This window comes from Triticum aestivum, chromosome 4A (assembly GCF_018294505.1).
Source record: "Triticum aestivum cultivar Chinese Spring chromosome 4A, IWGSC CS RefSeq v2.1, whole genome shotgun sequence".
Taxonomy (NCBI): domain Eukaryota; kingdom Viridiplantae; phylum Streptophyta; class Magnoliopsida; order Poales; family Poaceae; genus Triticum; species Triticum aestivum.
This window is the reverse complement of record NC_057803.1, coordinates 685,878,624-685,900,862: the sequence shown is the minus strand read 5'-3', so window position 1 is coordinate 685,900,862 and position 22,239 is coordinate 685,878,624. Positions and strand designations below refer to the sequence as shown.

The 22,239-nt window shown below is 43.2% G+C and overlaps 2 protein-coding genes across 2 annotated transcripts; one reads left to right on the top strand and one right to left on the bottom strand.

Moving 5' to 3' along the window:
* Positions 1 to 698: 698 nt before the first annotated feature.
* Positions 699 to 3,545, bottom strand: LOC123088139 (uncharacterized protein SYNPCC7002_A1590). Its single transcript, XM_044510304.1, has 6 exons — positions 3,254 to 3,545; positions 2,956 to 3,146; positions 2,799 to 2,844; positions 2,074 to 2,156; positions 1,864 to 1,980; positions 699 to 967 (listed from the first exon to the last, which is right to left on the bottom strand). Exons 1-6 carry the CDS (start codon positions 3,444 to 3,446, stop codon positions 896 to 898), a joined length of 702 nt encoding a protein of 233 aa, XP_044366239.1. The 5' UTR covers positions 3,447 to 3,545; the 3' UTR covers positions 699 to 895.
* Positions 3,546 to 7,392: 3,847 nt separating this feature from the next.
* LOC123088138 (pentatricopeptide repeat-containing protein At1g76280) lies at positions 7,393 to 15,730 on the top strand. The gene is made up of 13 exons (XM_044510303.1): positions 7,393 to 7,869; positions 8,240 to 8,433; positions 8,530 to 8,637; positions 9,704 to 9,880; positions 10,285 to 10,705; positions 10,803 to 10,969; positions 11,915 to 12,010; positions 12,299 to 12,478; positions 12,812 to 13,039; positions 14,005 to 14,148; positions 14,289 to 14,477; positions 14,604 to 14,723; positions 14,804 to 15,730. The coding sequence occupies exons 1-13, from the start codon at positions 7,677 to 7,679 to the stop codon at positions 15,209 to 15,211; spliced, it is 2,625 nt and encodes an 874-aa protein (XP_044366238.1). The 5' UTR covers positions 7,393 to 7,676; the 3' UTR covers positions 15,212 to 15,730.
* The last annotated feature ends 6,509 nt before the right edge of the window (positions 15,731 to 22,239 follow it).

Genomic DNA, 22,239 nt, shown 5'->3' with positions numbered 1-22,239 from the left:
CCGTCGTCTTCCTCTCGGCCGCTCTGGCCTCAACAGTTTCATCTGAATCTTCACCCTACGGTAGCATCTTTCAGCTAAAATTCCACCGTCTCCATCAGCATCTGTGGTAACTTTGAGATGACAAATCTACTCGTTGTGAAGTGGGATCGGGACTCTGCTCCTACGTCAGGAGGTTGGATTTTTTTTTGGAAATTCGAACGTCGCTGACGAGTGACGAGTTGCAAGTTGGGCGCACATAGTTTATCACCAGGACAACCTTGTTGTGCTGGCTCTTTCTTTGCTTCGAGCATCAGCAAATAGTTTAGCTGACGATTTGGGCGATTAGGGCCAAAATTTATCTGATCTCTCATCATTCCTTCCACTGAACTGCCCACCTGCTGGTCGTCCGGTGCACATCGACCTGCCAGCTACTTGCTCCGTAACTCTGAACCTGAAAATTGCAACCAGATAGCCCGTCTAACATCTCCTCCGCGTGAAATATTCGCACTGTGAAAACCGGTCCGGCGACACGCACGTGTTGCTGCCGACATCACAGCCCCCCGCACCGCTCTGTGCTTGCATCCACACATTGGCACCGTACATATGAAGAAAGACTGGTCAGATGCTCATGATCTTGCAGCAAATTACAGCAAGGCACTGCGGCCTGTGGCTGCGAAAAACAAAAGACACATACCAGAAAGAAGCGCATGGATCACAAGTTGTGTGCATCACAATGATGCAGAGGCTAGGGGTTTGAACCTCCTTTTGAAAACGCATGGGTCGATCAAATGACTGTGGGATGACAATATACAACCACGAGAGTTCCCAAGGATAGACTATCATGAGGAAGTGGATCATGTACGAGCACATTAACTAGATTAAACAAGAAAAACTATCATTACGCCTATGGTCAGCTTCATATTTCCCCAGTGCCAAGCGGTTTCCGTGAAGAATCGCCCGAGGCCCAAGCTCGGTAGTCTTTATCAAGCTGAAAGAAACAGCAACAAAAATCAGCAGGTAGTGCTGGGCCAAGTATCAACACAAATACAAGAGGTGTTGCAGGCAACGAATGGTTCGACTCGAGACACTTCCAGCTGGCATTAATCAGCATAAACTAATTCATATATGAACTTTTAGGGGTCATCTAGTTTAAACATGAGAGTGATGATTGAACAAAACGCAAGTAAAGTAAACTAGACCATGCGTGACAGTTCAGATATCGATGAATGTAGCAGAACAAAATGTGATAACAGTGGCCACGGTTTCATCAAGAAACAAGCGTTGATAAGTGATAACCAATAAGCATGCGGATGCCTGCTCAATGGTAACTAACCAACCTGATGTTCTGCCCTTGTATGCAGCACCCAGCTGGAGCGAGTTACTGGGGTGCGGTGGGAGCGTGAGGCCTCAGAGCCGTGCTCCAAGTTAGTTGGCACAGGCTCGAACATTACCGCTCTCTGACGCTACGGTAAGCCACGCTGTATCGCCAGGCTGTGAGCATGAATCCTTGTACTTTTTTTCTATTTATGCAACTGTGCGCGAGTATTCTGTGTGTTTTTGAAATATAACTAATCAACATAGATCTAGTTCATGACTTCATATATGAGTAATGAAATGAAGGAGACTTTGATTTCCAGAGAAAAAAAATCTTCTGAACTTGGCGCGCTACTTTATTACTTGCATAGAAGTAGAACACATCCTTGAGTTTACTCCATAACAAAATTATATGAGGTTGCAATGGGAAAAAACGAGTCAGTACATTGAAGATTTTTTTTTCCCTCAAACACAGTGCATCGAAGAAATTAAAATTGCAAGCTGAGCTGATAAAAAATGGACTAAACAAAAGGTTGTCATAGGGAAAAGGCAAAGCAGTATTTTACTGACCTGCTTCAGAAATCGTGGAAGCATGACTCGGAGTAACTGCTCAAGCACTTGCCTGCCACTTGATTCGATAGCTTCAACTGGTAGTGCTTGAAATGGAAAGGGAATGTCAATTGCAACCTGAAAATTATCATACAGATATGGTTATGGTTCAGCCCAAGAACTTCCAGTGATGTTTAGATGAAGCCAGCTGAGAGCCAGAGACTGAATTACCTCGATTGTAGCATCCGATGTAAGCTGTTGAAGCGTCGAACCCTCTGAACTGCTGTTGCAGAAAACCCTATTTACCATGGAAGCTGCATCCGACAGAAAATCATGTCAATGATTTCCTGGGACAACAATTAAATATTTAATTTTTCGAAATGCTAAATACAACTACGAAATCATGTGTATTAATTAACATCGAATGAATCATGCAACTCTGTTGTGCCACTAAGTCTGACGGAAGAAAGTCCCTCCAATTATTTTTTACCGTGTGGATTGCGCACACAAACTGTTGAGTTTCCTTTTTTTGAATGTACCAATTATTTAGTTAGATAAATGCAAAGAGCAAACAACCCAAGAAAATAGTGACCACAGCAAATAATAAGGATGAACCGTGGCAAGCAGAGGAAACCAAAATGTCGGATGCATCACTATGATTGATGGGCTTCTTTTGGTCACCCCTTTGTAGTTTACTCGTCCAGTACAATGCAATTGCATCTCACAATCCACGTGATTTGTGTAATCCATGCTATCTGGCATCATCATAATTAAATGAATTCCAAAGCTTCTTTGAGGAATTGATCCCATCGTCGTAATTCAAAATTACGTGCAGTACCATTGAGACAGTGACTGAATTAGTATCAGGCAGTCTAGTCTAGCACGCTAAGCTATGTGCCAGGTATCTGGCCCAACAATGGAAGACGATACAGACATGAAGAGGCGGACAACCTCACCCGAGAATTTGTCATTCTGCGCCTCCACAAGGGGCGACCCCTCCAGCTGCACAACCAAAAACATTTTTCAGCACTCGCTAGTTGCAGACACATCATCCTCCGCCATTAGTGAAGCACTGAGTAGCTAGCTAGTAACTGCAGGATGCTGGATGCTTGCCTTGCAGGAGAGGAGGCGGATGCAGCAGCCGTTGGGCTCCTCGTCGACGCGGACGAGGAGGACGGGGCAGACCTCGAGCGCGAAGAAGCGGAAGCGGTAGACGTAGCAGCGGAAGGTGGACTCGTCGACGCGCTCGATGCGCTCCGCGTCCAGCACCGAGTACTGGCTCGCCGGCAGGCCCATGTACTCCGCTGCATACATATGCAGACATACAGACAGACAGACAGACAGTGACGTGTCAGCCAGGAGATCGCTGGGGGAGGTGAGGCTCCTGGTCGGGGCTGAGGGTGGGCGTTACCGAGGGGGCGGGCGAGCTGCTGGACGGAGGTGGACTCGGAGCGGCGGGCGACGAAGCGCGCCTTGGGAGCGGACGACACGGCCGAGGAGGAGGACGAGGAGGATGAGGAGGCGCAGACGACGGCGGCGGCGCGGCAGCGGCGGAAGGCGGAGGCGGCGGGCACGGGCGGCGGCGAGCGGAGGGACGCGGCCATTGGGGGCGTCGGTCGGCTCGGCTGCTTCCCCGCGGGCACCACCGGGCCTTTGCCGTGTGTGGTGTGGGGAGAGGCGGGGAATTTTGTGTTGGATGGATCTTCTTCCTCGTTCGCATTGGACGGATAAGATGCAGCTGGGGATGGGTAGGGTCTGGGTCGGGTCGGCCCTACCATCGGGTGGGCCACGAGAGGAATCTCTTCTGCTGGAATGTGGGGCCGCGGAAACTGTAACCATCGTTTCCTTCTTTTTTTTCTTCCCTGTTGATGTTGATGATGAAATGAATATTGACTCATCTTCCAGCACGTACGTACCTCCTGTGTCCACATGCGGCAGTCTCCGACTCCGAGGTGCTCGGCTCGCGGAAGCTCCAAGCCTCACACACACACACACACACACACGGCCTTGCTTCGCCGTCTCTACTTCCTGTCTAAATCACATTATTATCTGATTATTATCCGGCAAAAGGACAAAGGCCCTGTTTGGATACTTTAACTTAGCTAGAGGTTAGAGTTAGTTTCTACCTCATGATTAACCCTAAACTAAGGCCTTGTTTGGATCATACTAAAAAGTCTCTAGTCCCTCCCTGTTTGTTTTCAGGTACTAAAAAGTCTCTAGTCCCTCACTGAAGGTTATTAAATGACATGTAAAAGACCATGTTACCCCTAGTATATAGAAAAATAACAACCAAACAATGTCATGGGACGGCGGGGCAATGGGTGCATAAAAGGGGCATTGTTGGAAATGTCTAAAAAAGACTCTCCTTGGGAGTCTTCCTCATTTAGTCTCAAAAAGCAACTTTTAGTCCCTAGTAGTCCCTCCTGTTTGGTTTAAAAGTCTCTAAGAGGGATTTTTTCTAGTCCCTACATTAAAAAGTCTCTGAAAATAAACACCCTCTAACTCTAGCCAAAGAAGTGTATGGATGATAGGGTTAGATTGTCAATAAATGCATTAGGAGAACTAGCTCCAATTAGCACCTTTTGAGATAATAAAAGCGCCCTTTATCGAAAAAGCTCCAATTAGCACCTCTTGGGTGGGATAGTTTTTTGAGGAGGATTTGATGCAACTAGCTCATACTAGCCCTCATGTTTGGATACTTTAGGGCTATTTGAGCCCAAACTAGCTCAAACTAATTCTACCCTATGGATCCAAACAGGGCCAAAGATATTTTCAGAAAACAAGGCAAAACTTTTGCCTGCCTACTAGTTAAGAAATGAATTGCCTAATAAATTAACAGAAAATTGACGAAAACTGTAACATACCCCATTAAGACGAACTGGTAACAACTATCGGGTCACTAATATTTGACTACATCTGTTTTGCTAAACATGTTTAATAGTGCATGCAAGAAACTGTTCAATAGTATAATCACCTAAAACTGTGTTTGGTCAGCGTGACAAATTTTAGGGCGAGTAAAACTCAACCTTTTGTAGAACAGGAGAAAAAACAAGTTTTAGTGGGGGGCACTATAAACTAGTTTAGCAGATTCTAAACTTTCATCGCACATAACATTCTCTACTCAAGGAGGTTGGCTTCCTCTTCCAAACGTCCCACGACCTCATGAGTTGCATGTCGCTGAGATTCATGATGAGACGTCAGGAGACCCCCGCACGCCGAACACCAATATACCAAGCGGGACGGACGACACCCCACCGATGCGGAGCATGAAGAAGAAGTGTGGGTGCATCTCGTATGTTTTGGTTGATTTATGACCAAATGGTTAAAGACGGAAATATGTTTGTGATTATACACACGTAAGTCCCTGGGAATTTGGTTTAACCGATGGTGTATGACCCCTAAAAATGTCAAGGAAACATTGAAGTGTTTAGTGCACTTATTGAAGAACTAGCTAAAGAACTGAAGCATGAAGATATAGCTCTTTACTAGTTCCTTTTGTTCTTCTTTGAGCCAATAGGGCAAAACGTACTGTTAAGGGGTCCACGTGTTACTACAATAAGTCTTCAGTTGTGGTCAATCGAACCTAGCTCTTCAGAGTTTAAGACTTGAAATCTCCTTTCGGGCAAAGTCTTCAAGATTACGCGTTGAGGGTGATTCTTTTGTATATCTGTGTCTGATTTCTTCGTCCAGGAGTTAGGTAACATGCTGTAAGATTAACATATGTTGGAGAATTTGATAGTTCAAAAATTTCCAATCATTGTGACAGTTGACAACAACACATTGGGTGTGTGTGTCCCGTCCAAAACTCATTCAGCCCCTCAGGTTGCGACCCCCGCTGTCAATAGCCCCCTACCCTCATAAGTTGGTGGTTGCTCCATGAGAACCGAGAAAAGTATTGTCTGAGCAACCCCTCCTCTCAAAGAATTTGAGTGAATCTTAAGTGAGGAAAGACAACAAAGCCTAAACATATAAGTGTTTGAGCATCATTGAAGAAACTGATCATATATAGTTCACCAAAGGCTTGTTACTCTTGAAGAATGTGCATCTTCCATACGGTCAGATTTCTGGGAAGGTTTGGAGATCGCCTTGAAGATCTACCACGAGCACTTTATCCCCACCGCCCCCTCTCCTGTTGGCTTGGGCATTCCTTGGGCCGAGATTTTAAAAGCCTCAACCTAGCCCCAAAATAGATAATAACATTTTATTGTTGAATTTTTTGTGATTATATTAGGATATATAAAACGCATCATCATACATGTATTACATTCAAACCCTATTGTTAGTATCTGATAGATCATATTATCATGAAGATAAGTGGATGAAAAGAAAAACTATTATCTGCAGGAGGGAAGGAAATTCTCCTAAAAATCTATTGTACAAGCGATCCCCACATATGTGATGTTCGTCTTTAAAATTCCTAAAATATTTACAAGGAATCACTAATGAGATGTCACATTTTCGGTGGGGAGACGAGGACAATCATAAGCGGATGGCTTGGTGAAAAATGTGTCTATCTAAAAATCAGTGGGGCGGGTTTTTGTGATATTCATTGTTTCAACCTGACAATGTTGACAAAACAAGCTTGTCGTCTTCTCGAAAATCTCGAGTCCTTATGTGCCATCATGTTGAGAGCTAAGTATTTACCTGATGGTAATTTACTGAATGTAAAGTTAAAGAAGGGTTCCCCTTTTACCTGGCAAAGTATTTACGATGGGTGGGTGGGAGGGGGGTTAATTATCTGAATCATGGTTATACATGGCGGGTTGCAAGTGATCAAAATAGTGATATTTAGGAAGATGCATCCTTTGATCATGACATGCTTAGGGGCACGACCGGTGCTATTTCGAGGGACGATAAAGACAAATTCATTGCATGAGGAAATTGAACATTGATTGGTGCATGGTTGTCCTAAAGGCTGAAGCTTTGGCGCTTAGATATGGTCTTATCATTGCTTAAAAGGCTGGTTGCCCTTCTTATCAATTCAGATAATTTAAAGGTTATTCAAACTATGAACAATGGAGGACGATCAACGAGTATGATGAGTACTGTGTTTGACGATTGTGTTTTTGGCTTGTGGTTTATTCATTACTAGTCTTGAGCATTGCAATAGAGAAATGAATAAGGTTGCCCATGAACTTATTAAGTTAGCTAGATTTTCTTTGACTTTCGACTAGTTTGAAAAGCCTTTGACTGGTATTGTACTCACCTCATAAACAATGTACTCCCTCTGTCCCAAAATAAGTGTCCCAAGTTTAGTATAAATTTGTACTTAAGTTAGTACTTTCTGTGTAAAGAAATATAAGAGCATTTAGTGACCGATCACTAAATGCTTTTATATTTATTTACGGAGGGAGTACAAAGTTCAGGCACTTATTTTTGAGACGGAGGGAGTACTTTATTTCAAATGAATAAAGTTCTGTGTTAAAAAAAATGTATTTTGGGTTTGATCGGTCTTTCAGGCCAAAATCTGGAGCCGAGCCCGCCCCACTGTCGGGCTTTGGGCTTGGGCCGTCAGACCGGGCTGCCCATACCGAGGCCTACTCTCTCGCTCCTCCCATCTCTCACGATCCCCCCAGCGCCGCCGGAGCGCCGCACGTCCTCCACCATTCCCGCTCATCTTCTCCGCGCACGGCCTCCGAGCCCACTGCTCCGCCTCACCGTCCTCTCCCGTCGTCGGGTCCGCCGCGCTGGGGCGGGGCCGTGCACCGTGACGCCCGTGCGCGCCGGCGCGGCCTCGCCGGCGACGTCTCCGTGTGCGGCGCCCTATCCCTCCTCCGCCTCCTCCACGTCCAGGCCTCAGCACTCCCTGCATCGAGCCTCGGAATCACGTCCCCATGTCGCCTCTCCGGCAGGCGGGCCGCCGCGCCGCGCCCCACGTCCCGCCGCCGGCAGCCCCGTCCGTGTCTCGCTCCCAGAACCAGCAATGCCTTCCTCCGTGGGACGAACCGTTCTTCCCTCCCAGTCGCCACCGCTGCCTGCCTCTCCTCTGGGCTGGCGTCAGGGCTCGGATGATTTCCACTTCTCTCGGTAAGGATCCATGATTTGCTTGATGCGTGCTAGACTGGTAATCAAATCTATCAACATATTGCTAGGTTCATTGCGTGAGGTTGGTCCTAGTTGACCCTATACTAGTACTAATGCAAGCTGTTACTCTCAACAGAATAGTTGGCCGAACCCCTGTATTTGAAACCAGATCAAATTCAAGCCAGTGAGCTGATAGTAGACTCTGGTTTACCTCCACTTGAAAATATATCGGCACATCAATTCGACACTCCACGCTTGCTGAAATTGATTATGAAACGCTCCATTTTGAACTATACGCGCAATTGCGTACTGTAAGGCAGGTAGTTCCTTGTGTCAGTGTGTAACCACTAACCAATGTTTTGGGTGACTTCAGAGCATCATGATTTTACGTGGAAGACTAGTATGGCTTCGAGATTCATGCAAACCGATATCGTAAATGCTCTTCGTAAAGGTGATCGGCAGCGAGCATCCATTATGCTCTCGAATCTTCAACAAACCAAAGAAGCGTTAACTTCAGAAGATTTTTCTTATATACTGGAGTACTGTGCAGAAGCACCTGATCCGTTGGTAAATCTACTGTAGATGCATATTTTACCTAGAGCATGGAGTTTGATATAGTCATTTTGATTAGTACTCATTTTGGATGTTTGCCAATATGCATAGTTTGTTATGGAGACACTGGAGCTCATGAACGTGAAGTCCATAGATATTAGTAAAAGCCATTACAGATCTGTCACTCGAGCACTCAGCCAAGGAGGGAATTCGAAGGAGGTACGCGATATTTCTTATATAACGAATGAAGTTTTTGCCTTTGTAACTTGTGTGGGAGTTCAATCATATAAATACCCTTTTGAAACTGCTTCAAATAGAGCATCAGTAGTAGTAATATACACTTGAACCATCCAATTCACTGTTTCCTCTGTGTAAGCTGTCCAACTTTCCATTTCTTAGTGCTCCCAGCTAGTCAAAATGCAATACCGATGTATTCATCCTTTTGTACAAAATGAAGCTTCAATACTAGGCAAGGCCTTTTTTAAGGGTACTTGATGAAAGGTTATACTATTTCATGCCTTAACCAAAATGGCAAAATGATGCACCGGTTATTTCTTTCAGGTGAAGTCTGTGCATGGGCATTCCCACAAATATTTTCATGCTCGCTCATGATAGGCTCTGCAGCCATTGGTTGTAGAGAAAAAACTTCACTTACAGACCTTGAACTTTGGCGGTCATTTGCTTTCCACTCTGAAACTTCAAAACCATCTAGAAGTAAACCTTCGCGCTCACTGAGTCGGTCCGGAATCGTTGTTTTCATATGACCAGCTGGTGGTCTTAACCGATCTGACAGTGCATCCATGTCATCTAAAAGTGCTCCAAAATGCCGCAAGGGGGTCAGGTAGATGGTATAACTTAGAAGTTGAGGGCCCACTTTTAGACGGCTTTGAAGATTTAAGACGGAAAGCAGGGCCAAAGTGGACCTTTCATTGTTTGTATATACTCCCTCCCTCTCAAAACAAGTCTCAACTTTAGTACAACTTTGTACCAAAGTCGTACAAAGTTGAGACACTTTTTTTGGGACGGAGAGAGTAGTATAGTTGTAGGAGAGGGAATCAGACGGTAAGTTGTACCTTCTGCACGTAAGCTGTTATACTCTTTAATGAACCATTTTGATGAAAAAATATGTTGTTTTGTTAATCTTTGGTGCTCTCTGCAGTTCTTCTTGCACTTCTGCTCGTTTACCTGCGTATTGAATAATGCCTTATAGCATATCAGTTTTTGCAGGACATCATGTTAGCTCCTTGCAGTCTTCAAGTTGTTGACAACCATCTTTCTGATGTAGGCACTTAAATTGCTCACTCTTCTAGGGGAAAAAGAATGCTCATACGCTGCTTTGCCGATTTTCAACATCTTTTTGAGTGCCTGTAGCACAAATCTGAATGATGCTGAGAGCTGTCTAGAGATAATGGAAAACCATCTTCTTGGGAAGTCTGAAATAACATTCTGTGAGCTTCTGGAGGTTTGTATGAACAGCTGTTCAATATTGCCTGTTTATGATCTTCAGAAGTTCAGTTTCATATCTGGAGAAGGAAGTACTAGTGTACCAGAACTTACCTGTTGTGGCTGCAACTATGGGCAGACTATGTGGACTATTTGGTCCTTATTTTCTGAATCAACATCTGCTTGCGTACATTTATAATTTGTATTCCCTTCTGGTCCATCACTTAATTTCTGTCCTTTTTTGCATGTTGGTTTTAGTTTCTTTTACTTCTGTTATGAAATAGTCACATGCTTTTTCCTTTTCTGTATTTCATTTTTAGGGCGTCTATTGAGACATTCCTTTTCATGTAATGTTGTATGTCACATTTTCACACGTTTCTTGGGATATGTCAGCTTGCTTACTTGATTGATATATCTTTTCAGGTTGTAGTTTTGCAGAGAAATTTGTCTGCAGTTCATGATTTATGGAAGGACTGCACTAGGTATTACAGTCCAAGCATTGTGACTCAGAGGAAATTTGTGAAGGCTTTCTCTACACTAGGTGACCTTCAATCTGCATATCGTATCTTGCAGCATATGGTAGTCCTTGCCGGAGAACGCACTGACCATTTGAGGGTATCTTCTAAAAGGAGATGCCAATCAACAAGATTAGACATTCCTGTACCTGCTTTGCATGAAGTAGAAGATCTCAAACTTGTATCGGACTATGATCTGACATCATCATCTCAAGGGAAGATGGGAACTGGAGAATGCTTGATTGATGCTCAGCCGGAGCTGTTACGGGTGGAAACTCAATCATCAAAACATGAGCAATTGAAGGGTTATGTGTCATTTATTTCTGATGGTCTGTTCTGCATTCCAACTACATAAGCCCTGCAGTATACTTGTAAACTTAGTTTAATGATAGTTATAGAACTTATTTACTTTCAGTCTTGTTCCAGGTGACAATCTTGGTGACAATTCTGAACCAGACAATGGGAGGATGCCAAAGACATTGAGTTCTGCACCCACTGCAGTGAAGAATGTTTTGCGATGGGCTTTCAATGATATCATACATGCATGCGTGTACCTTGACAACTGCCAGTTGTCTGAGCAATTATTTCTAGAGGTAACTAGTATGTGGTCTTTTGTTGTCTTAATATATACTATGGCTTGTCGTTTTTCTGTTTGCTAAACTCTTTACCTCTAAGCAGTTCTCTTAATATATCAATCTTCTAGATGGTTGAACATCACTGTGGTGTGGTAACTTTTCCAGTGGCCTGTGTGATTTATTTCATCTGTTGTACCTGTTTCATCTAGGTCATATCAATCTTGGTTGAACATCACTGTGGTAACTTTCCAGTGGCTTATATGATTGATTTCATCTTTGTACCTGTTTCATCGGTCATATCAATTGGACTGATACTTTCTTTCTGTAATCTTTTGCTTTCGGTTTACTTTCTTCTTAAGATAGTCACAAAAACAGTGGAAATCCAAAGCTGACCCCGAACTTGCATGCACCCAGTGTGAACAGTAAATTCAAAAAGAATTCCAACCAAAAATTTTAAAAATTCTGAAATTGTTATAAAAAATGTATGAGAAACTCTTCTAGGTGCTTGCAAATTTCCGTGCTGAGATGACATCCGAGGCGGTCGGTAACAAAAAATGCTGGAGCTCGAATTTTGTTGCAGCTTTGGACATTTTGGAGCTCGGTTTTTTGTACCGAGCTCCTCGGATGTCATCTCAGCGTAAAAATTTGCAAGCACCTACAAGAGTTTCTCATCTTTGAAATTTGTTTCCTATTTTTTTGACTTTTCTGTTCACCTGGGTGTAGAAACACCCGAGAATCAAAACGCCGCTCTTCAAAAACAGAGCATGAACTCGGTTGAAGAATTAAATTCATTTAAAGTTAGTAACTGACATGTGGAGTTGCTTATCAGCAACTATTCTAGTATTTTAATTATTTACTGATTTTCTGCTTCTATTAGTGGAAAAGTGGTGGGAAGTGCGGAAATTTCATGTTTCACACCAGTGAAGTTTGATGTTTATGCTCAATGTTATTCTTTCTTCTCAGATGCACAAGATTGGACTGCGGCCATCAAGATTTACATATGATGGTTTTATCAAGTGTGTGATAGCCGGGAAAGGAGTTGCACATGCCATCAAAGTGGTATGCTATCAAAAGTTTATGACATATCCAGTTACATGAAAGGATATCTTGTTAAATATGATTGTGCACACTAATTATTTTGTAAAACCCTGAATATAGTTATGCTCTACTGTCTGAATTTTTTAGAAGCTATTGTAATTGTAATGTTAATTACTGTTTACTTACTCTGCATAAAAACTCCTATGTAAACCTGAACTGTACCTGTTCTATTGCGACTGCTAATCACTATTTAATTACTCTCCATTGAATCTACTAATGCTACTATATTTATATTCTCGTGCATTCCAGATCGAAGTGATGGATAGAAGAGGTATCAGGCCTTACGACAGTACACTCGTTGCGCTTTCCGTTGATCATAGCAAAAGCTTACAGTTGGATCTGGCTGAGCATTTCTTGGGAAGAATTTCAGATATACAACCGGAGCATATACATGCTTTTAATGCTTTGCTTTCTGGTTGTGACATTATGGTAATGTATTGCCTTTGGAAAGAGATTGTCTATCATGCCATATTTGTGTCCCTACCTCCTGTCATCTTAATTTCAGCTTGGCCATTCACGCTAAGGGTACTTGTAGGCTAATGTATGGTTTATCAATAATCTTAGTCTTTTCCTGTCTCAAAATCGTTGGTGCTCTTTGTCATACCAACGATAATAATTTTTCTTTAGTTGTCAGTGCACCTGAGTTTGCTGATTGTATAGAAATTTGAACTGCCAACAATAGTTTTTCTTTAGTTGTCAGTGCACCTGAGTTTCCTGATTGTATAGAAATTAGGACTAAATCCCCTCTTATTATTTTTGTAGAATGAACCAGAAAGAGCTCTCCGCATACTAGCGAAAATGAGGCGCTTGGATTTGAAGCCACATATCTGGACCTATGAAATTATGTTTTCTCTGTTTGGCAATGTCAATGTTCCTTATGAAGAAGGAAATATGCTATCACATGCTGATGTTTCCAAAAGGATAAGCATAATTGAGATGGACATGTTAAACCATGAGATTCGACATAGTTTTGTGTCTATGAAGAACTTGGTATGTTTACTTCACTACTTCGTATATATATAGACTTCCATCTTTTTTCCGTCTACAGTTCAGTGTGAAGAGGTGTATCACTTGAAATATTGTTGCAAGAAAAACATGCCCGTTTTTTGTAGAACTCCTAGTAAATGACTTCTGTGGGTGGTAATGAATTTTTTAATATGCTGGCTACAGGACCTCTGCTTATGGTCATTGGGAAACAGGGAGTTCACATTTTCTTGTTTCCTTTCCCTTTTCATATGAAAAATTGGTCTATCAAGAGAGTTGGCACCTGGCGCCAGTAGGGGTTAAGGATGCAACACTTAGGTGTGTAACCATTCTGTTTAGAAACAATGACGTTTTATGGCTTTGTCACATTGCTCTAGGCTGGTCGAAATTTGTTGTTCTTTGTTGTTTGTTGACGATTACTGTCCATGAAAGGAGTTGCTTCATTAAGTCTGTACCATGGCCTGTAAGATCTGTTCAAACTAGCACACGTCAGCATATGTTATCCTGTCGCACCAGCATTCCCAGTATCTTATCTGAGTTACAGTGCCTAATCCGTTAGATTTATAATGCTTAAAAAAGGGAAGCCAAGTTTTAATCTATCTGAATAGGATGTCTCAGTCATTTGCATGTGATGTGAGGTTGGACTTCACTTGCTAATATGAGTGCGCTACCCTAGTCTAGGAGAGTAGGAAGCACTTCGCAATGAATGGGATTCACAACATTGCTTGTGTGTTAATAATGATCTAATGGGAATATGAACCATGGTTTGTATAATATGCTCAAACTAGCATACCATTTGGTCAGTCACGCCCAAGACCTCACTGGCTTGAAATATCACCATGATAATTGTCAAAGTTCTTGTTTAGATTGCTAAGATCACTTGTCACGTCTCATTATGATCTTCGATACTTCTTACAATGATAGCATGCATCGAAAGTCTTGGTATTTTAATTTACATCATATTATTTCAGATACGAGCCTTTGGAGCCGAGGGAATGATAGATGAAATGCTGAGGTACTTGAATGTTGCTGAGAATGTTTTATGGAACATGGATCCTTATCAGAAGAGTGATCTCTACGGCATTGTGCTGCATGCTTTGGTTAAAGCAAAGGAAGTAAGGATCTACGTCCTTTTACCATTTATTTTGTTATATTAAATGACGAACTGGGTTCAGTTTTTCTTGCAAGCAATTTTTTATGCTTTGTTGAATTCTTGAAAGTTGTTGAATTCGACAAACCTCTTTCTGGTTTGCAGACACCTAAGGCAATAAGAACCTTCAAGATCATGAGATCATGGGGTCTCCCAACCAATACTGCCATTTATAGCATCATGATAGAGTGCTGCAAATTGTTGCCGTGTGTCAAATCAGCTGGCGCTTTGTTGTCCTTGATGTTCCGAGATGGCTGCTGTCCTACGGTTGTGACTTTCACATCTCTCCTGAAGGTAAGGCTAGTTAATTGCAGTGCCGTTACTACTCACCGTGTAATGCACTGCTAATTCTTTCCTTTAGTTAATTTGAATTTCTGGGCCCCATTTGCTTGAGTCTGATGTCATGTTTTTCCATGGAAGGTTGTATTAGCAAAAGAGGATTTTGAGGGGGCACTGGATCTGCTGGACTTGTGCATAACTGAAGGAATTCAACCTGACATTGAGATTTTCAACACAATACTCTCAGAAGCGAATGCAAAAGTATGTCTATGATATAATTTTTCAACTCGTCACCCCGAAATGATGCCCAAGTGGAACTCATGTTTGGTCATTCTTGACAGGGTAATATTCATGTTGTTGAATACATTGTTGAGTGTATTCACAGAGCAATGATTCGACCCGATGAATCAACACTTTGGTACACATTTTGTGCCTACGTGGACCAAGAACTGTACAACACCGCACTCGAGGCATTGCAAGTCCTCAGTATGAGAATGATATCCTTGGACGCGAGCATTCTCAAGGAGAAAGGAGCAGCTTTAGAGGATCTAATCCTCAGCGAAGATCCAGATGCTGAATTGAAGATCATTAGGACATTCAAAGCAACTGAAGAATGCAGCGCCGCAGCCTTACTGAACCTGAGGTGGTGCGTGACGATGGGTTCCACCATATCCTGGTCTCCCGAGGACAATCTTTGGGCGAGGAGACTGGCATCCTCTTACGATGCTAACAAGAGACCCGTGTCATGAAATCTGTGCCGGTAATCACCGGTCTGTTGCGTGGCTTTGGCACGCTCTTGAGGCCGGCCAATTGCTGGTGATGCAATCCAGCACCCCCCCCCCCCCCCCCCCCATCCTTCGCCGGGTTTTGACATGCTCTTGAAGCCAATAGCAGCTGTCAAGGATCACTGGTTTTGAATGAGAGTTGATGGTGACGAAGATTAAAACCACATGGCTCACCTCCACTCAATACATTATTTGTTTCATTATTAATTTTCTCCTCAGAACCATATGTATGTTTGTATGAATGTATGTATACAGTGACTTGTGGGATTGTAAGGCATCACAGAATGACATGGTAGCGAAGGGCATTTAAAACTCTGAAGCTCTAAAGTACTTCTCTCTTGTTTGAGGCGAAAAAAAGGGTGTTTTTTAAGGGATGTCCATGCATTAAGTCTGTACAAGTACTGGATAAGAGAACTGTCTTACTAACTTTTTTACTCTGCTTGCTCTCAGTGAATAAACTAAACGTGATGATGCGTGCCGCCATTGATCATCTGTGTTTTTGTTTCGTTTTCTTCCCATTTTGTAAATCCATGCCGCTGCTATTCAGAGTGAACAAATCATTCATGCCGAGCCGTAAGTCATTTCTTGTGAAAGAAGTAGAATTGTTGGGTATGCTACAGTACAAATGTGCTCCCTATGTTCCTTTGTGGGGGGGGGGGGGGGGGGGGAGCCTGGGGTCGTCCCTGCCGTCTCGCTCCCCCGCACTGGCCGCCCGTGTCCTCTGTTTTAGAACACCTTGAGGTCTGCTCTTCATTTATACTTGCTGGCTCTTTTTCATCAAGGTAGTCAGTAATTAACACCCATCGTTTTCGCAAAATAAATAAATAAATAAAATAACACCCATCGTTTTAGAACCAAGTTGATAAACAATCTCTTTGTTTCTACACCAAGGAAATGATCTTTTGGGGTATTTATCTATTGAACGTGGTTATCATAGCTTTTCAAAAAAAAAGTCTTATACTGTGTTAAGGGGAGGGAGTATGTTGTTAGTTGCACAAACATAGATTTAGAGATTTTGTATGGTACATTGTTCTACACAATGTTAGGTTCATCCAATGGTTAGCACTGATTGGTCAGATTATGGCTCGAGGACACGTTGGTAATTCCTTATCAAGGGTGGATTTATGCTTTCCTAGTTTTAATGGTAATGATAATGACAAATCTGATTAATTAAAATAATAGCCACCTGTCCTAATGATAATGATGCACTGAATCTAATTAAAATTGAAATAATCCCCACAACCTCCCAAAAAAAAATTCCCGCACCACGCCCACATAACTCTGCCGTCTCGCCGCCATGGCCAATCCCCATGCAAATTGTGTCCACGGTGAACCGCTGCCTCGAGGTCACGATATGGCACCCATTGACGCCAGGGAGGTGGACCTGGAGTAGCACCCTGGAGCAGCACACCGATGCTTCTCCTCCATTCTCCATGCAGCGTACCGCCCCTATTCCTCCGACATCCCGGTGCCATCCCCAACCCCGTCATTCTTCTTCTGTTTGTGAAAACAGTTCCTGGAATCTTTGTACAACCTGCACTTCTTCGCCATGGGTCTTGGGCGTCTATCGTCTCGGCTTCTGTTGGCTCGGCAACTCCGCCCTATATGATGTTGCAGTCCGCTCTAGCTGGTCAGACAACTCTGCTGCAGGATTGGCTGGCGCGGGTTGGGAGCTTTCTGGAGTGGGCGGAAACTGTTCTAAGCAGACTATCCCTTGTGCCGGCTTTGTCGCAAACTACTCCAACGTTGTGCCCTTCTCATGTGAAGGGTGTTGGCTCTATGGAAGAAGGGCGAGAGCTATATGCTTATATGCATGTTTCTCCCCTCGTGCTGAGAACAATTCATCGTCACAGTCGACCTTGTCCCCTGTGATGCCTACCACTGAGGGTGAGTAGAACGTTGTGCTCGAGGCTCCGGTGCTTCAGATCATGCCCGAGCTACGGAAGCTATGCCCGAGTCCTGCTTCGCCCTTGTCTTTGGAGCAGTTGGAGGTGGACTCATCGGTGAAGTCGTGTGAGGGACATGTTTCGCCTCCGTCATGTGAGCAAGTGGAGGTGCCTGAGTCCATTGTGACATGGTTCCTATAGTCGATGATGTCGTGTCGGTGGTCCCTCTGGTCGAGGACGTCGATGCGACCAGTGTGTTGGTGCCTGCTCCTACGAGCGTCTTGGTTGACGATAGCTACACCAAGAAATTCAATGAGTTTTATGATTTCGTTGACAAATGGGTGGCTGATCAACCCCCAGCTGGCAAGACAAGTGGTTGCCCCTTTAAGAAGAAACCAAGCAAGGAGAAATGAAAAAAGGAACAAAAGTAAGAAGAGTAGCGCCATCGGAAAGGCGTCCATGATTTTATGATGGAGGGTGCCCAGTTCTTGTCATTGTAAGTGTGCTTGTCAGGAGTTCCGTTGAGTTGTGCAAGTGTCGAGGATTGTGGTTGTTGTGTGTTTGAAGTGTCCTTTGGACGATTACGGTGTTTCATTCTTTGTGAGTAGTTCGCTTTGGGTTATTTGTATCGATTTTTGCCTGATTTTTCGTAAATTAACTTGACAACTCTCTTCTTCTCAATTAATTGATGAGAATGTTTTGCCACCTTTTTTAAAAAAGCAGTTAGTTGAACACATAAAAAAGTCGAGCAGCGAAGCGTAAGTTACACTCTATTAGTAGATCTTTCGTTTGACAACAAGTAATTCCGGAGTGAGGTTCTCGGGAGCAAATTCTTGAGGCAAATCAGGTTGTGGTGTGTGTAGCTGCCTACCAACGAAACATCATTTCGTTGTAAAGGATAAAACCTAATCAAACACACCTGCCTGCCTGCCTGCCTGCCTGCCTGCCGGCTTCCTCTGTGCGTGTGTTTGTCTGACCTAGAGCTAAGCTGGAGTATTTCCCTGAGTTGTTTCCTTCTTCCTTCCTTGCGTCATCCGGTACGTAAAGCCTAGCCTGAAACGTTTTACTAATCAAACAATAATAATCGCAAGACTAGTTAATTAAGCCTCTGGCATCGAACTCGCGTGTTAAATGCAGCTCAAACATGCAGCCATGCATGCGCACAGCATGCCCCGTCCAGGAAGAAGCAGAATCCATAGATGAACTAACTAAACTACTATCCGTACCAAGAACGGCCTATGGCCCTTCGACAATAAACTACTATCAGTACCTCGTATAGTCGGTCTGTGTTGAATGATTGATGTCGCGCAATCTAACCTTATACTACTACTACTACTAATTAACTAGTACTACATGTCATTTGGCATGCATACGTCTGCCGGCTGCTACATGCATATCATACGCTCACTCAGTTCCAAAACAGATGACGCTTTAGAAGGGTTAAACAAACTTCTCTGTAGTAAAGCCACTCCCCCCGTCTCAAAATATAAGATTGTTCTGTAAGCTATAAAACAGTTTATAAAACGATCTAATATTATGGGACGGAGGGAGTAGTTAATTTCTTTTCTTTGAAAAGGAGATTGAAATCCCTGGCATCTGCACCATTGCAATGCACACAATCATATTTAATAAAGTCTGATATAAAGTACATACAATAGATAACAACGACAAACAAGATGAAATTAACATCTATAACTAAGTTAATTTCTTTTGCAGCAACGCTTTCAAAAGAAATAAACGTCCTCACGACACCGCCGTCACATCCAGCCAAAGAAGGGCCAAGACAAGTATTTTCATCCTAATTATCGAGATCAACCGTTGAAGGCCAGCACATCGGTAGGAAAACAACGTCTTCAACAAAATAACAACGCAAGTTCGCCGCTGCTGCGCCCAACAAATCAAGGTCAAAACAAAAGTCTTCACCCCGGACATGAAGCAGTTAGGTGGGCTAGGTGGAATAGTATCGTTAGATTGGCCATAAAACCAGTTTCGCAACATAAACATTTTTCTTTTGCGGGGGACGCAACATAAACATTTTTTTGCGGGAGACGCAACATAAACATTTAAGTATTTGATTCCCTTTGTGCCCTACATTCTCATACGAAAGGATGCGATCAATACACAAAGCAAAACACAACACAGTACAATATCTATTTTAGGCCTCTTTTGGTTCATAGGATAGGATTATCATAGGAATAAGAATCTTGTAGGAAATGAGATGACATGTATCTCAAATCCTATGAGTAGGAATAGGAAACAAGATATCATTTGGTTGACACCAAAGGAATTTTTTCATTGAGTCTAGGCTCTTTTTTATTTTTCTATGAAATGTGGAGGATAGAAACCAATCCTATGTAGGAATAGGAATCCATTCCTATGAACCAAAGAGCTCTAAACGAAAAAATCCTATAAGAATCCTATCCTCTAGAATTCCTATGAAATTCCTCTAAACCAAAGGAGGCCTTAGTAGTAGTATAATAAAGAAGGGATCACCACGAAACTCATCGATTATCTAAAGTATACAAGTAGTACATGCACATGCCAACAACTTCTTCCACTAGTAGAAAAAGGGTCAAACGTGAAGCACATTAGTGCCGGTTTGTATTTGAGCCGGCACTAATGTATACATTAGTGCCGGTTCCAACGGCTAGCCGGGCCGCTTTCATTAGTACCGGTTCGTGGCGAACCTTTAGCACCGGTTCGTGCCACGAACCGATACTAATGAGAGTGGTGGCAGGATGTTGTCAGACTGGGACCCCTCCAGCCCCTTTAGTACCGGTTCTTGGCACGAACCGGTGCTAAAGGTCGTCCTACATAAACCCTTCGTCCACCCGAGAGCACGGGCTCGCTCTGTTCTTCCCCTTTCCCCTCTCCTCTCTCTGTTCTTCCCCTCTTACTCTCGAGCTCATCACACATTTTGCCCAAAATTTGTCAAGATTTGAAGGCCCCCATCCATTCAAATGATCACAAAGGTTAGCAACTTTGTCCTTTCATCTCTCATTGCTAGATTAGCTCTTCTAATGCTTTATATAGTGATTAATTTGTGAGTTTAGTAATTTGGGAGGATATATATATATATGTGCTAGTATTTGATTTATATGCAATTTGAGGTCAAAAATAACACTTAGTTTGCATATGTAGGTGTGGTTTACTTAGTGCCTTCTAAATCTCCGTCATAACCACCGTCGATCGCCCGCACCGTCCCGTCGCCGGCACCACCTTATGGTGAGCCTCTTGTTCATGAAATTTTATATAAAAATTGATGTTTGTGTGATTTGGATATATAGTTACTCGTATAATTATCTTACCCGTATGTTGTTTGTTATACATATAGTGCCATGGTTTTGATATCCGTCCCCGTCGGTCCTCGTCCTTGTTATGATTCGGATGTGGTATATATATTCTCTTTTAAAACTAGTTGCATTTCGTGTTTATGACAAATTATGCCCATCAAGTTGACATAGAAATTTTTTCTAGGAGGTATGTGAACCAGAAATTCCAACCGACCCTATTGTCGAGAGATTAAATTTAGTTGAAAGAGAAAACGAGTACTTGAAAGAAAAATTGAAAAGAATTGAGGGGGAGAAGATGGAATTGGAGTTGCATGTTGCCGATGTCGTCGATGATCACAAGATCAAGATGGAGAAAATGCGCTTGAAGATTAGAAAGATTAGAAAATATGCCATCGATAGTGAGGCTTGGTATCATTATGCTGTTGGATCCATTGTTGCCTTAGTTGCGATCTTGATCGCATTTGTTGTTGCATTTAAATGCTTTAGCTAGAGAGTTATTTGTTTGTTGCATTTAAGTGTTGTATGAACTTTATGTATGAACTTGTATTAATTTGGTCTATTCGGTGTTGTGTAATGAAGATGAGCCGACAATGGATGTACGATGACCGATGCTCTCCCCAGTTTGTTGAGGGCGTGCATACTTTTCTGCTTGCGGCTGAGGCAAACAAGCGGGCGGATGGTTTTATGCCTTGTCCATGTGCTGGCTGTAAGAATGATCAAAATTACTCTAAGTCAAGAATCATTCACGTCCACCTGTTTAAGTCCGGTTTCGTGCCCCACTATAATGTTTGGACCAAGCACGGAGAAAGAGGGGTTATGATGGAAGACAATGAAGAAGAAGAGGACGACGACAACTATCTTGGCCATGGGTTCCCTGAATACGATGATACAACAATGGGGGAAGAAGCTGAGCCGGTAATGCGGGAAGAAGCTGAGCCGGCAATGCGGGAAGAAGCTGAAGAAGAGGCATCAGATGAGCCCGTTGATGATCTAGGTTGGGCCATTGCTGATGCAAAGAGAAACTGCGCAAGTGATTTGGAGAAGAAGAAGTTGCAGCGCATGTTAGAGGATCACAAAAAATTGTTGTACCCCAATTGCGTAGGTGACAAGAAAAAGCTGGGCACCATACTGGAATTGCTGCAATGGAAGGCAGAGAATGGTGTATCTGATAAGGGATTTGGAAAGTTGCTGGTAATGATAAAGGATATGCTTCCAAAGGACAACGAATTGCCCGAGAGTATGTACGAAGCAAAGAAGGTTGTCTGGCCTCTAGGGTTAGAGGTGCAGAAGATACATGTATGCCCTAATGATTGCATCCTCTACCGCGGTGAGTACGAGGATTTGAACGCTTGCCCGGTATGTGGTGCATTGCGCTATAAGATCAGCCGCGATGACCCTGGTGATGTCGAGGACGAGCGCCCCAGGAAGAAGATTCCTGCCAAGGTGATGTGGTATGCTCCTATAATACCACGGTTGAAACGTTTGTTCCAAAACAAAGAGCATGCCAAGGCGATGCGATGGCACAGAGAAGACCGTAAAAAAGACAGAAAGTTGAGAGTACCCACTGACGGGTCGCAGTGGAGAAAAATCGAAAGAAAGTACGGGAAGGAGTTTGCAGATGACGCAAGGAGCATATGGTTTGGTCTAAGCGCAGATGGCATTAATCCTTTTGGGGAGCAGAGCAGCAACCATAGCACCTGGCCTGTGACTCTATGTTTGTATAACCTTCCTCCTTGGTTGTGCATGAAGCGGAAGTTCATTATGATGCCAGTGCTCATCCAAGGCCCTAAGCAATCCGGCAACGACATTGATG

Bases quoted from the DNA above. Each gene is read 5' to 3' on its own strand.
- LOC123088139 (XM_044510304.1), bottom strand. From the start codon at position 3,446: ATGGCCGCGTCCCTCCGCTCGCCGCCGCCCGTGCCCGCCGCCTCCGCC. The intron at 2,845-2,955 runs GCAAGCATCCAG...TTGGTTGTGCAG, and splicing joins TCCGCCTCCTCTCCTGCAAG to CTGGAGGGGTCGCCCCTTGT. The intron at 2,157-2,798 runs GTGAGGTTGTCC...TGTCGGATGCAG, and splicing joins GCAGAATGACAAATTCTCGG to CTTCCATGGTAAATAGGGTT.
- LOC123088138 (XM_044510303.1), top strand. From the start codon at position 7,677: ATGTCGCCTCTCCGGCAGGCGGGCCGCCGCGCCGCGCCCCACGTCCCG. The intron at 10,706-10,802 runs GTCTGTTCTGCA...GTCTTGTTCCAG, and splicing joins TGTGTCATTTATTTCTGATG to GTGACAATCTTGGTGACAAT. The intron at 12,011-12,298 runs GTATGCTATCAA...CGTGCATTCCAG, and splicing joins TTGCACATGCCATCAAAGTG to ATCGAAGTGATGGATAGAAG.